General features: G+C 41.8%; 3 protein-coding genes across 6 annotated transcripts in view; 2 read left to right on the top strand and 1 right to left on the bottom strand.

The window, feature by feature from the left end:
• The window catches only part of LOC112231940 (zinc finger protein 583), a 969,163-nt gene that overhangs the window by 708,941 nt on the left and 244,421 nt on the right, over positions 1-15,801 (bottom strand). The gene's annotated exons all lie outside the window — the stretch shown is intronic.
• LOC112231889 (zinc finger protein with KRAB and SCAN domains 8-like) overlaps positions 1-15,801 on the top strand; it is a 359,191-nt gene that overhangs the window by 283,003 nt on the left and 60,387 nt on the right. The gene's annotated exons all lie outside the window — the stretch shown is intronic.
• LOC121841785 (neurotrophin receptor-interacting factor homolog) overlaps positions 1-15,801 on the top strand; it is a 45,482-nt gene that overhangs the window by 11,934 nt on the left and 17,747 nt on the right. Inside the window, exons 1-2 of one of the 2 annotated variants that reach the window (XM_042311909.1) lie at positions 11,686-11,932; positions 15,559-15,689. In XM_042311909.1, coding sequence (XP_042167843.1) covers positions 11,686-11,932; positions 15,559-15,689 — 378 coding nt within the window. Of the gene's footprint in view, positions 1-11,685; positions 11,933-15,558; positions 15,690-15,801 lie in introns of those variants that run through there. The other variant, XM_042311910.1, reaches the window with a different exon arrangement.

Here is a 15,801-nt window from a genome sequence, read left to right as displayed (position 1 = left end):
ATGATTGAGTTGGAGGCGTGCATGGCCACGCAGTCGTGGGTGAACAGGGAGTACAGGAGAGGGCTCAGAACGCACCCTTGTGGGGCCCCAGTGTTGAGGATCAGCGGGGAGGAGATGTTGTTGCCTACCCTCACCACCTGGGGGCGGCCCGTCAGGAAGTCCAGTACCCAGTTGCACAGGGCGGGGTCGAGACCTAGGGTCTCGAGCTTGATGACAAGCTTGGAGGGTACTATGGTGTTGAATGCCGAGCTGTAGTCGATGAACAGCATTCTCACATAGGTATTCCTCTTGTCCAGATGGGTTAGGGCAGTGTGCAGTGTGGTTGAGATTGCATCGTCTGTGGACCTATTTGGGCGGTAAGCAAATTGGAGTGGGTCAAGGGTGTCAGGTAGGGTGGAGGTGATATGGTCCTTGACTAGTCTCTCAAAGCACTTCATGATGACGGATGTGAGTGCTACGGGGCGGTAGTCGTTTAGCTCAGTTACCTTAGCTTTCTTGGGAACAGGAACAATGGTGGCCCTCTTGAAGCATGTGGGAACAGCAGACTGGTATAGGGATTGATTGAATATGTCCGTAAACACACCGGCCAGCTGGTCTGCGCATGCTCTGAGGGCGCGGCTGGGGATGCCGTCTGGGCCTGCAGCCTTGCGAGGGTTAACACGTTTAAATGTCTTACTCACTTCGGCTGCAGTGAAGGAGAGACCGCATGTTTCCGTTGCAGGCCGTGTCAGTGGCACTGTATTGTCCTCAAAGCGGGCAAAAAGTTATTTAGTCTGCCTGGGAGCAAGACATCCTGGTCCGTGACTGGGCTGGGTTTCTTCCTGTAGTCCGTGATTGACTGTAGACCCTGCCACATGCCTCTTGTGTCTGAGCCGTTGAATTGAGATTCTACTTTGTCTCTGTACTGGCGCTTAGCTTGTTTGATAGCCTTGCGGAGAGAATAGCTGCACTGTTTGTATTCCGTCATGTTACCAGACACCTTGCCCTGATTAAAAGCAGTGGTTCGTGCCTTCAGTTTCACACACATGCTGCCATCAATCCACGGTTTCTGGTTAGGGAATGTTTTAATCGTTGCTATGGGAACGACATCTTCAACGCACGTTCTAATGAACTCGCACACCGTATCAGCGTATTCGTCAATGTTGTTGTCTGACGCAATACGAAACATATCCCAGTCCACGTGATGGAAGCAGTCTTGGAGTGTGGAGTCAGCTTGGTCGGACCAGCGTTGGACAGACCTCAGCGTGGGAGCTTCTTGTTTTAGTTTCTGTCTGTAGGCAGGGATCAACAAAATGGAGTCGTGGTCAGCTTTTCCGAAAGGGGGCGGGGCAGGGCCTTATATGCGTCGCGGAAGTTAGAGTAACAATGATCCAGGGTCTTTCCACCCCTGGTTGCGCAATCGATATGCTGATAAAATTTAGGGAGTCTTGTTTTCAGATTAGCCTTGTTAAAATCCCCAGCTACAATGAATGCAGCCTCCGGATAAATCGTTTCCAGTTTGCAGAGAGTTAAATAAAGTTCGTTCAGAGCCATCGATGTGTCTGCTTGGGGGGGATATATACGGCTGTGATTATAATCGAAGAGAATTCTCTTGGTAGATAATGCGGTCTACATTTGATTGTGAGGAATTCTAAATCAGGTGAACAGAAGGATTTGAGTTCCTGTATGTTTCTTTCATCACACCATGTCACGTTGGCCATAAGGCATACGCCCCCGCCCCTCTTCTTACCAGAAAGATGTTTGTTTCTGTCGGCGCGATGCGTGGAGAAACCCGCTGGCTGCACCGCTTCGGATTGCGTCTCTCCAGTTAGCCATGTTTCCGTGAAGCAGAGAACGTTACAGTCTCTGATGTCCCTCTGGAATGCTACCCTTGCTCGGATTTCATCAACCTTGTTGTCAAGAGACTGGACATTGGCAAGAAGAATGCTAGGGAGTGGTGCACGATGTGCCCGTGTTCCAGTTCCCGCCAATATCCAGCAACTTCGGACAGTATTTGAAGAGGAGTGGAACAACCTTCCACAGGCCACAATAAACAGTCTGATCAACTCTATGCGAAGGAGATGTATAAACTGCATGAGGCAAATGGTAGTCACACCAGATACGGACTGGTTTTCTGATCCATGCCCTTACCTTTTTTTTCCCATTGTCCAATGAGAAGATGCTCCATAGCAGGGTGCTCATATCAGATTTCTTGATCCAACATCTCACTCTGTACCTCTTACAGTCAGTAGACTTGGAGGATGTGAAGCCTGATCTGCTGCTAGTCAAAGAGGAGACAATGGACAACAGACTAGAGAGCATTGATCTGCTGAGTGGACTAAAGATGGAAGAGCTAGGTAAGGGAGACATACATATACAGAACATAATAGATATACTTCAATGGGAATAGTGATGCACCTGGCTATTTTTTTCCATAAAACTCCATATGTAGACTTTTCACTGCCATGCTTATGAAGTCTATTTTGGAATCTTTTCCTGCAGGTGGTTGGCTGGAGGCTAACAGAGGACACTGGGTGGCCATCTTGGATTCCTAGACAGGTTTAGCCAAGATCCAAGGGGGACAACATTACTGAGCAGGCCAGGATCAGAGGCTAAATAGTAGAGGTCAGTGGATGGGAAATGGTTCCAATCATTTTTCCACCATTCATTTTTGATTTTAGAAACACTTAAAATAAGGACTGTGTCGTGTAGGCTTACCGTGGGGTGACGTTTTGATAACCATGTAAATCTCTCTCGGACAAGGTGAATTTTATCAATATATTCAGCCCTATTTACTCTCAGATTCTAAAATGCTAATTAGCATCAAAGTAGACATCAAGCAAGACTACAAATCCCTGCAAAGCCTTCTCTAGCTGACACCTTTGCTAACTGGTTTGTGTCCATTTAAAACTTGCAGAAGACAGTGCACAGAATTGTAAATTTAAAGAAATGTAGCCAATTTATTCATGACTAAATTTAGCTAACATTAGATAGTTAATCCATAGATTCTTACCTTTGCCTCAATTCAGCAGTCTCGTCCAGATCATCATGGTATTTGTAGTTCTTTATGATAGCCACATTAGCAATTTATTTTGGGGGTTAAATACTGGCAAAAATATTAAGTCACCTTGTCCTAGAGAGATTTACAGTTATCAAAACGTCACGTCAGGGTAAGTCTACACGAAACACAGCCCTTATTTGTAGTGTTTCTTATATCCCCTATGGGGAAAATGAATGGTGGAAAAACAACTGGAAAAATGTACTTGTTTGACCGCTAGGTTATATGGGTATTATGACTCATACTGTGGTACTATATTTGGAACTGGATGAGGTGAACTGAAGAAAGAATGAGTATGATGAGGCAGAGTAGATGATATGTAGTGGTTGGTGTCTGTAAAAATGCTTCACTGATGAAAAGTGACAACCTTGTCCTGTTGTTTGATGCTGGTGTTTTATAATGAGGAAATTATAGTGCCTTAATTCATGTTTAATTGATATGAAGTACTGAAGATGTATGTAATGTTAAACCTTCTCCAAAGTATTCAAAAATTAATTTTATCAAAAGGGAGGGTACCAGATTTACAGAAAATGTAAAGTGTTACCATAGTGAGAAAAGTTATTCTACTTGCCACAGGTATAGTTTTGTGCAGTAAAAGTACATTGATGAAATTAAATACAAAATTGACTCTGTGCTGACTGACTTGGTTATTTTTGTGTCATTGCTGTGACTGAGTTCTGTATATCAGTTGAACCAAAACATTATACACTGCTCAAAAAAATAAAGGGAACACTTAAACAACACAATGTAACTCCAAGTCAATCACAATTCTATGAAATCAAACTGTCCACTTAGGAAGCAACACTGATTGACAAATGTCACATGCTGTTGTGCAAATGGAATAGACAACAGGTGGAAATTATAGGCAATTAGCAAGACACCCCCAATAAAGGAGTGGTTCTGCAGGCGGTGACCACAGACCACTTCTCAGTTCCTATGCTTCCTGGCTGATGTTTTGGTCACTTTTGAATGCTGGCGGTGCTTTCATTCTAGTGGTAGCATGAGACTGAGTCTACAAACCACACAAGTGGCTCAGGTAGTGCAGCTCATCCAGGATGGCACATCAATGCGAGCTGTGGCAATAAGGTTTGCTGTGTCTGTCAGCGTAGTGTCCAGAGCATGGAGGCGCTACCAGGAGACAGGCCAGTACATCAGGAGATGTGGAGGAGGCCGTAGGAGGGCAACAATCCAGCAGCAGGACCGCTATCTCCGCCTTTGTGCAAGGAGGAGCACTGCCAGAGCCCTGCAAAATGACCTCCAGCAGGCCACAAATGTGCATGTGTCTGCTCAAACAGTCAGAAACAGACTCCATGAGGTTGGTATGAGGGCCCGACGTCCACAGGTTGGGGTTGTGCTTACAGCCCAACACCGTGCAGGACGTTTGGCATTTGCAAAGACGGTAGAACAAAATATCTATCTCTGAATGTATATATTCCCCAGTTGTCAGGGTCACATCCAAATGTGGGGGAACGGATATGATTAAATATGCAACTATTTGTGAGAAGATGTAATGTGATGTTAGCCTTCTAAATGAGAGAATTGTTTTTAATATGAAGTCTTAACTAAGTCATTGGCCATGCCCCCGTGAGCACAGACTTTACGAAAAAGGAGGGACTGCCCCTTTTTCCCTGAGTGCTTAAATAGCACTTGTGACAAAATTTACATTAAGTCAAGAAAACGCAGGGACTGAAGTCCACGTGTTTAAATGGCTACTGCTCTATACACCAGAGAGCATGGAGCTGGTTAAGAAAGCTACAAGACTACGCATTCACAGTGTGCAGCTGTATATGTAAAATAGTCTAGTAAACTCGACCGTTGACCATAGGAGAACACTTCCCTATCGAACGACCGAATGGTACTCTGAAAGATCCATTCTGGAGAACATTTCCTTATCAAACGTCCATTGGTACGTCTGACGTATGCAGAATAACAGAGGACAAGCTACAGCAAAGAAAGATATTTAGGTCTGAGGAACACGACCAGAGACTTTCTGTTGACTGACTCTCCAGCAGACGCACCGGCGATTTCAACAGAGACGATACATACAGGCGTAAATATATACAGTTGGGCGAAAGTTTACATACACCTTAGTCAAATACATTTAACCTCTTTGGGCTGAGATCCCGCTAACGGAATCAATATGACAACAGCCAGTGAAAGTGCAGGGTGCCAAATTTAAAACAGAAATCCCATAATTAAAATTCATCAAACATACAAGTATTTTACACCATTTTAAAGATACACTTCTTGTTAATCCCACCACAGTGTCCGATTTCAAAAAGGCTTTACGACGAAAGCAAACCAAACAATTATGTTAGGTCAGAGCCATCTCTGATCTTCATCAGAATGCACTCCCAGGAATCGCAGTTCCACAATAAATGTTTGTTTTGTTTGATAATGTCCATCATTTACGTCCAAATACCTCCTTTGTGTTCGCTCGTTTAGCCCAGTAATCCAAATTCATGACGCGCGATCACAATGAGCAGACGAAAAGTAAAAGTTCCGTTACAGTCCATAGAAACATGTCAAACGAAGTATAGAACCAATCTTTAGTATGTTTTTAACATAAATCTTCAATAATGTTCCAACCGGAGAATTCCTTTGTCTTCAGAAATGCAATGGAACTCAAGCTAACTTTCACGTGAACGCGCGTGGCCAGCTCGTGGCTCTCTGGCAGACCTCTGACTCATTCCCCTCTCATTCGCCCCCACTTCACAGTAGAAGCATCAGACAAGGTACTAAAGACTGTTGACCTCTAGTGGAAGCCTTAGGAAGTGCAATTTGACCCCATAGACACTGTGCATTCGATAGGGAATGAGTTGAAAAACTACAAACTTCAGATTTCCCACTTCCTGGTTGAATTTTTTCTCAGGTTTTTGCCTGCCATATGAGTTCTGTTATACTCACAGACATCATTCAAACAGTTTTAGAAACTGTGTTTTATTTCCAAATCTACTAATAATATTCATATATTAGCAACTGGGCCTGAGTAGCAGACGGTTTACTCTGAGCACCTTATTCATCCAAGCTACTCAATACTGCCCCCAGCCATAACAAGTTCAACTCCGTTTTTCACAATTACTGACATTTAATCCTAGTAAAACTTCCCTATTAGGTCAGTTAGGATAACCACTTTATTTTAAGAATGTTTAATGTCAGAATAATAGTAGAGAGTGTGATTTATTTCAGCTTTCCTTTCTTACATCACATTCCCAGTGGGTCAGAAGTGTACATACACTCAATTATTATTTGGTAGCATTGCCTTTAAATTGTTTAACTTGGGCCAAACGTTTCAGGTAGCCTTCCACAAGCTTCCCACAATAAGTTGGGTGAATTTGGGCCCATTCCTCCTGACAGAGCTGGTGTAACTGAGTCAGGTTTGTAGGCTTCCTTGCTCGCACATACTGTTTCAGTTCTGCCCACACATTTTCTATAGGATTGAGGTCAGGGCTTTGTGATGGCCACTCCAATACCTTGACTTTGTTGTCCTTAGGCTATTTTCCCACAACTTTAGAAGTATGCTTGCAGTCATTGTCCATTTAGATGACCCATTTGCGACCAAGCTTTAACTTCCTGACTGATGTCTTGAGATGTTGCTTCAATGTTTGTGAAGTGCACCAGTCCCTCCTGCAGCAAAGCACCCCTACAACATGATGCTGCAACCCCAGCTCGTCACAGTTGGGATGGTGTTCTTCAGCTTGCAAACCTTCCCCTTTTTCCTCCAAACATAACGATGGTCATTATGGCCAAACAGTTATATTTTTGTTTCATCAGACCAGAGGAAATTTCTCCAAAAAGTACGATCTTTGTCCCCATGTGCAGTTGCAAACTGTAGTCTGGCTTTTTTTATGGCGGTTTTGGAGCAATGGCTTCTTCCTTGCTGAGCGGCCTTTCAGGTTATGTCGATATAGGACTTGTTTTACTGTGGATATATATACTTTTGTATCTGTTTCCTCCAGCATCTTCACAAGGCCCTTTGCTGTTGTTCTGGGATTGATTTGCACTTTTCGCACCAAAGTACGTTCATCTCTAGGACACAGAACGCATATCCTTCCTGAGCGGTATGATGTCTGTGTGGTCCCATGGTGTTTATACTTGCATACTATTGTTTGTCCAGATGAACGTGGTACCTTCAGGCGTTTGGAAATTGCTCCCAAGGATGAACCTTCTTTTGACTTTCCCATGATGTCAAGCAAAGAGGCACTGAGTTTGAAGGTGGGCCTTGAAATACATCCACAGGTACACCTCCAATTGACTCAAATGATGTCAATTAGCCTAACAGACGCTTCTAAAGACATTACATCATTTTCTGGAATTTTCCAAGCTGTTTAAAGGAACAGTCAACCTCTGACTCACTGGAATTGTGATACAGTGAATAAGTGAAATAATGTCTGTAAACAATTGTTGGAAAAATTACTTGTGTCAGGCACAAAGTAGATGTCCTAACCGACTTGCCAAACCTATAGTTTGTTCACAAGAAATTTGTTGAGTGGTTGAAAAACAAGTTTTAACAACTTCAACCTAAGTGTATGTAAACTTCCGACTTCAACTGTATATTGCAATTCCTTTCGAATGAGCAGCTGTTCATGTGCAAGGTATTAGCATTTCCATGGGCATATTTATCAGCTGTGTGTACGATAGTAAAGTCCTTTGTATTTTTTCACGCTCTTCCTCACATCCCTTTAACTTTTGTGTAACAAGCCATCATATCGGTTTAGTCCACTAGGGACTTTCCATTGCATCATGTCCAAACCAATGTATATCCTATCCTGTGTGTGTGCTGATGTAATTCTGTATGATTATTTAGTTTGTTGGTAAATAAATAATTAAGCCAATCTATATATCGCTGATTCATCATTTATGCTAGGGTTCGTGCAGATATCCAAGAGTTTGCGACATTCAGAATGAGACTGATAGAAGGTAAACAATTAATTAATTGATGACTGAAATGTAAGAGATATTTTTATCTTTCAGAGTTAATTTGGAAAACGGTAACTCGTTAAATAAACTTTTTCCGTGGTATCCCCAAGATTGCTAATGAGCTAATTGTTACGGGATTAATTTAATCATCGTAATAATTAAACATTGTTAATCGATTTAACAATAATGTAATGCTAAACCTTTTCCAAACTATTCAAAAATGTATTTTAACAAAACGAGGGTGCCAGATTTACAGAAAAATGTAGTGTTACCAAAGTGAGAAGTTATTCTTGTCACGTATCATTTTGTGCAATAAAAGTACTGTACTTCACGGTATGTGAATATATGACCATTTTATTGAAATTCAATACAAAATTCACTCTGTGCTGACTGACTTGGTTATTTTTGTATCATTACAGGGACTGAGTTTCACTTGTCTCAGTCGAACCAAAACAATATACTTAATTCTTGAATCAACACATACAATATGGACATTTAAGAAACTCCAATGGCTCCATCTTAGGTACTTGAATCACAGTGTTGGAGATGCACTTGTCTGTGGTTATCAATATTCATGTTTCTGTGTGTACAGCAAATTATTTATTATATAAACCTATATGCTTTTCGGTTCAATTTGTGTTTACAGTCTGCAGTCCATGAGGAACTGCTGATATCTGGTGTTGCTGGCGGGAGAGACTGACCCTCTGAAGCGGCTGGTCACAAACCCCGGCCCCGGATCAGAACCCTGGATCAGGAGCTGTCACTCTTCTTTCCCGAGTCAGAACCAGGACTGAACCGCGAGGAACAAAGACTCCACCACCACACAGAACACAACCAGTGGACAGGTGGACTGAACAACCTCAGTCCTGGTGGTCATCAGAGAGACAGAGGCTCCAGTCAGGGATCCAGTCTGCAGCCCAGACCCTTCTCTTCACAGTCTCAGTGCAGGGATGAAGCAGGGCCTGGGGTTGATAGAGATAGACCCTCCTGTTCCTATGATGCAAACACCACAGTATCCATGATGAACAGAGCAGGTCACCCTGGGCTTCAGCCTTCACAGAGGGTGGTGGGAGACCCCCTGGTGGTAGGCTTTCAGGAGGTGCCTAGTGTCTCAGTTCATAGAAAGCCTGGGCTTGGACCTGGGTCTAGCTTTCCTCAGCTACCGCATGGTTACCGCACCGATACAGACCAGGTCAGGATGGGCGTTCACCAGGAGAGGTACGTAGCCTATAACACAACACACAATCCCAACAACATCCAAACAATGGCAAGAGGTCAAGGAGGGAGCTGAAAGACTAACCACCTGAGGGTGGTGACTCCTGCTTCTACCTCTGGTGTAATTGGGTCTCAACGTTGGAGTCGAGCATTAGGACGGACGCAGACAAGCCGTACAGCTGCTCCACGTGTGGGAAGAGCTTTACTTAGGCGACCTATGTGAAAAAGCAACAGACCGTTCACACCAAGGGCAGGCCCTTCAAGTGCAAACTATGTTACAAGAGCTTCTCCTACCTGACTAAGCTTACCAGACATAAGTGTCCACAATGGGGAGAAATCGTAGCATTGTGGCTTTAGCTGACATATTATAGTCATCATGTGAAGTGTCTTGGAGTAAGAGTTTTTTGGATTACTAAATCCCTCAGTTGAGCATCTGGGCATGCCGTCTTTCTCACATTATACATACTTGTTTGGTGTGCTGGCATAGCCAAAACCCTGTCATTGAAGTGGAACACTATATTTCCCCTCTAAATTTAGTTTTGCATGTTCTTTTCATAACAAATATGATGTCCCTCTTTTTAAAAGTATTTTTAGGTAATTTATGGTAATCTTTCTAAACAACTCTGCTCTGAGTTGAAAAGATACCAGAGAGGACGAGGCTAAATCTGTTCACGAAAATAAGCCCACAAAGTGAGACATTTTTGTATGGAGGTAAATTATTTTTTATTCCTTGTGTTACTATTTTATTTTTAAACTCTGCATCGTTGGGAAGAGCTCATAAGCAAGCATTTCACAGTAAAGTATACACCAGTTGTATTCGGCGAATGCCACAAATAAAATTAGATTTTTAGATTTTATGAGTGTTGAATTCAGTTAACAAAAAATGTAATTGCTAATTTGCTACATGAGGCTTATTTGACTGAATATCAGTTTCATAATTGTTAGGTTACGTATGCACTGATGGGTGGACCCAAGTGGCATTTTGTCAACTTATCCAAAAAACTATGTTAAATTAGAGTTGTGCCTGTTGTCAGAAATAGAGGACTCATCATGGATATAATCCATTTTAGCATGGACATTGCCATTGAAGGCTTCCACCATTTCTAAAGTAGTCAACTGGGTAGGGATTCCTATGGGTGGGGATTCCTAGGAGTTGGGAGCAATCAGCCAATTAAGAAGAAAATGTACTACTTTAAAATGGAGATAGCCTCAATGGCGCTGCCATAGACTAAAAACATGCCCATACTGTCACATACGCTATAATAGCACAGATACCAAGATGACGCCACGTTCAAAACAACTGGGAACTCGGAAATCTCAGACTTCACACTTCAGAGCGTTCAAGAAGACTGAGAACTCAAAATAAAATGAGCTCAGACTGGGAAAAATAGTTTTGAGCGGTCATCCAAATTCCAAGTCTGGGAACTCGGGCCTCTTCTAGTGCTCTGACTTTTCAACCTTTAGATCACTAACATCATGATTTGAGTTTTTTCCCCAGTTGTCTTGAAAGCACCACCAGTCCTCTATTTAGCTTTTTATTCTATTATTTGTGTACTTGTTTGACATTTTACTGCATTGTTAGGAGCTAATAACATAAGCATTTTGATGCGCTCGCTATATCATTGGCTAAATTGTGTACACAAACCAATAAACTTTGATCTCCTGTTGTTCGCACTTGCATCTGCCTTCATATTAGCTAGAATGTTCCCACCTGATCTCGCCTCCTCTCATCTATGGACAAGTCTTTCCATTTTTAGTAAGACTTTCTTGAATATCTTGTCAATATAATACACAATCGTTGAAGAGTTTGGATGTGTAATGTAATAAGCAGTACCCCATTTCCAGTGCTGTAAAGTAAACAAGTTTTTAAAAATACTATAAAGTACTACTTGAGTCCTTCTTCTCTGTACTTTACAATTTATATTTGACAACTTTTACTCCACTACATTACTGAAGAAAATATGTACTGTTTTACTCCCATACATATTTCATGACGTCAAAAAGTACTACTTAAATTTAGAATGCTCAGACAGGACAGCAATATCGTCCAAGTCATGCACATATCAATACAAGGGGTTGACATCCCTACTGCCTCTGATCTGGCGGAATCACTAAACACAAATACTGCATTTGTAAATTATGTCTGAGTGTTGGAGTACTGTCTGGTTTGCTTAATATAAGGAATTTGATGTATAGCATTTACTTTTACTAAAGTATGGCAATTGAGTACTTTTTCCATCACTGTATATTTTAAAGAACAGCACAAATACCATTTTTATTTAGCCACACCCTTTGACCTATGACGCCAACCAATAACAACTTATATTCCGTGTAAACAATGACCAAGAACTATTTCCACGTTAGCGTTTTTCTTTAGACGTTTATGAACACAATGGAAGTCAAAATATGACTCATTTAACTGCACATCATTGCATATTTACCCCAATTAGTGTTTAATTCGCGCTGGAGACTGGACTTAGTTGATAGATGTTATCTAGGTAGGGTTAGCTGCTATGGTTTTTCACACTCAAATAGCCTCCATCATGGAGGTGCTAGCGAATGCAGCCGTGGCAGAGGTCTGTAAACTCGTCGACGACGACTATGCAGTGTTTCGTTTGGAAATAACTAAAAGCCAGAAAGAAAACAGGGCATTGCGGAGGAAACTACAGCTACTGGAACTGAAGGTGGTACGGGAGCGCGTACTCGTCAGCCGTCCCAGTAGTGTCAAGATCCTCGACCGATACAGAGGAATGGCAAGAGGTACATTTTGTAGAAGGTCGAGGCTGCGGGGCCTGTCGCCCCATTCCCCTCTGCGCATGTGTGACTTTAGATGCATTAACCGAGAGGGGAAGAGGCGAAGCGATAATTTTTCTCAACCCCAAATCTGTCCACGAAAATAAGCCCAGGAAGGCTTATTTTTGTATGGAGGTAAATGTGTCAAATTTGGTCAACAAAAAATGTAATGGCTAATTTGCTACTTGAGGCATATTTGATCAATATAAGTTTCATAATGGTTAGGTTGTTACCGAAGCACTGATAGTGGCATTTCTGCAAATTTGGAAAAAAACGCCTTTATATCAGAGTTTTGCCTGTTGTCATTGAGATAGAGGACTCCTCATGGATATAACCTGTTTTTATCATGGACATTGCCATTGAGGGTTTCCACCATTTTAAAGTAGTCAACAGGGTGGCGATTCCTATGAGTTGGGAGCAATCAGCCAAAAAGGAAGAAAAAAATGGACTACTTTCAAATGAAAGGAAAGGGGGATACCTAGTAGAGGTCGACTGATTATGATTTTTCAACGCTGATACCAATACCGATTATTGGAGGACCAAAAAAGCCGATACCGATTAATCGGACAATACATTTTTTTTTAAAGTGTATTTATTTGTAATAATGACAATTACAACAATACTGAATGAACACTTATTTTAACTTAATATAATACATCAATAAAAATCAATTTAGCCTCAAATAAATAATGAAACATGTTAAATTTGGTTTAAATAATGCAAAAACAAAGTGTTGGAGAAGTAAAAGTGCAATATGTGCCATGTAAAAAAGCTAACGTTTGAGTTCCTTGCTCAGAACATGAGAACATATGAAAATTGGTGGTTCCTTTTAACATGAGACTTCAATATTCCAAGGTAAGAGGTTTTAGGTTGTCGTTAGTGTAGTATTTATAGGACTATTTCTCTCTATACCATTTGTATTTCATATACCGTGTAACAGTATAGCTTCCGTCCCTCTCCTTGCCCCTACCTGGGCTCGAACCAGGAACACATCGACAACAGCCACACTCGAAGCAGCATTACCCATTGCTCCACAAAAGCCGCGGCCCTTGCAGAGCAAGGGGAATAACTACTCCACGATGATCTCGCCTCCTCTCATCTACGTTTGAAACGCTATTAGCGCACACCCAGCTAACTAGCTAGCCATTTCACATCGGTTACACCAGCCATTAGGCTGATAGGCTTGAAGTCATAAACAGCGCTGTGCTTGCAAAGAGCTGCTGGCAAAATGCACGAAAGTGCTGTTTGAATGAATGCTTACTGAATGCATGCTGCTGCCTATCATCGCTCAGTCAGACTGCTCTATCAAATCAGAGACTTAGTTATAACAAAATAACACGCAGAAATACGAGCCTTTGGTCATTAATATGGTAGAATCCGGAAACTATCATTTCGAAAACAAAATGTTTATTATTTCAGTGAAATACGGAACCGTTCAGTATTTTATCTAACGGGTGGCATCCCTAAGTCTAAATATTCTTGTTACATTGCACAACCTTCAATGTTATGTCATAATTACTTAAAATTATGGCAAATTAGTTCGCAATGAGCCAGGCTGCCCAAACTGTTGCATATACCCTGACTCTGCGTGCAATGAACGCAGAAATTACAGGGTCCATCTCAAATTACACAATTTCACCTGGTTAATATTGACTGCCAACCTGGATTTCTTTTAGATAAATATGCAGTTTTAAAAATATATACTTCTGTGTATTGATTTTAAGAAAGTCATTGGTGTTTATGGTTAGGTACAGCCGTCCAACGATTGTGCTTTTTTCGCAAATGGCTTTTGTTTAATCATCCCCCAGCGTTGCATCGATTATATGCAACGCAGGACACGCTAGATAAACGAGTAATATCATCAACCATGTGTAGTTGTAACTAGTGATTATGATTGATTGATTGTTTTTTATAAGATAAGTTTAATGCTAGTTAGAAACTTACCTTGGCTTCTACTGAATTCGCGTAACAGGCAGGCTCCTCGTGGAGTGCAATGAGAGGCAGGTGGTTAGAGCGTTGGACTCGTTAACTGTAAGGTTGCAAGATTGGATCCCCCGAGCTGACAAGGTGAAAATCTATCGTTCTGCCCCTGAACAAGGCAGTTAACCCACCGTTCCTAGGCCATCATTGAAAATAAAAATGTGTTCTTAACTGACTTGCCTAGTTAAATAAAGGCATTAATTAATAAAAAAAATTAATCTGCAAAATCGACGCCCAAAAATACAGATTTCCGATTGTTATGAAAACTTGAAATCTGCCATTCCGATTAATTGGTTAACCTCTAATACCTAGCCAGTAGTACAACTGAATGCCTTCAACTGAAATGTGTCTCCGCATATAACCCAACCCCTCTGAATCAGAGATTGCCTCAATAGCCCTGCCCATGCTGTCACAGACTCTATAATGGCACAGATACAAAGATGAGTCGTCTATACAGTGGGGAGAACAAGTATTTGATACACTGCCGATTTTGCAGGTTTTCTTACTTACAAAGCATGTAGAGGTCTGTAATTTTTATCATAGGTACACTTCAACTGTGAGAGACAGAATCTAAAACAAAAAATCCAGAAAATCACATTGTATGATTTTTAAGTAATTAATTTGCATTTTATTGCATGACATAAGTATTTGATCACCTACCAACCAGTAAGAATTCCGGCTCTCACAGACCTGTTAGTTTTTCTTTAAGAAGCCCTCTTGTTCTCCACTATACCTGTATTAACTATACCTGTTTGAACTCGTTACATGTATGAAAGACATCTGTCCACACACTCAATCAAACAGACTCCAACCTTTCACAATGGCCAAGACCAGAGAGCTGTGTAAGGACATCAGGGTTCAATTGTAGACCTGCACAAGGCTCGGATGGGCTACAGGACAATAGGCAAGCAGCTTGGTTTGAAGGCAACAACTGTTGGCTCAATTATTAGAAAATGGAAGAAGTTCAAGATGACGGTCAATCACCCTCTGTCTGGGGCTCCATACAAGATCTCACCTCGTGGGGCATCAATGAGGAAGGTGAGGGATCAGACCAGAACTACACGGCAGGACCTGGTCAATGACCTGAAGAGAGCTGGGACCACAGTCTCAAAGAAAACCATTAGTAACACACTACGCCGTCATGTATTAAAATCCTGCAGCGCATGCAAGAGCCCCCTGCTCAAGCCAGTGCATGTCCAGGCCCGTCTGAAGTTTGCCAATGACCATCTGGATGATCCAGAGGAGGAATGGGAGAAGGTCATGTGGTCCGATGAGACAAAAATAGAGCTTTTTGGTCTAAACTCCACTCGCCGTGTTTGGAGGAAGAAGAAGGATGAATACAACCCCAAGAACACCATCCCAACTGTGAAGTGGGCCAAAATCCCTGCTGCAATGTGTGCAAACCTGGTCAAGAACTACAGGAAACGTATGATCTCTGTAATTGCAAACAAAGGTTTCTGTACCAAATATTAAGTGCTGCTTTTCTGATGTATCATATACTTATGCCATCCAATAAAATGCAAATTAATTACCTAAAACTGTCAACAGGGTGTAGCGTTGAGCATTGACAGTAGCTAAACTAACCACCTCTTTTCCCCCAATCACTCTCTCAGGTGAAGGACATCTCACTGGAGGCCACAGGAGCTTTGTGAAGCCAGTGGGACACAATATATGGAGAGATGACCAACCAATCAGTTTTGATGAGGGGAGTGGAACCTCAACTCAGCACATTATCGTGATAGAGGTTAGTGTAATAGTATTGTATTACATCAAATGTACAGTACATCAAATGTGGCCAGTTTATTTCAGAAAGGCTCTGCCATTGGGGAGCTTGCAAGAATTCCCTATGACATTGT

The sequence above is a fragment of the Oncorhynchus tshawytscha genome, linkage group LG34 (assembly GCF_018296145.1).
Source record: "Oncorhynchus tshawytscha isolate Ot180627B linkage group LG34, Otsh_v2.0, whole genome shotgun sequence".
Classification (NCBI taxonomy): Eukaryota; Metazoa; Chordata; class Actinopteri; order Salmoniformes; family Salmonidae; genus Oncorhynchus; species Oncorhynchus tshawytscha.
The sequence above is the reverse complement of the archived record's forward strand: the minus strand, read 5'-3'. Positions and strand labels throughout refer to the sequence as shown.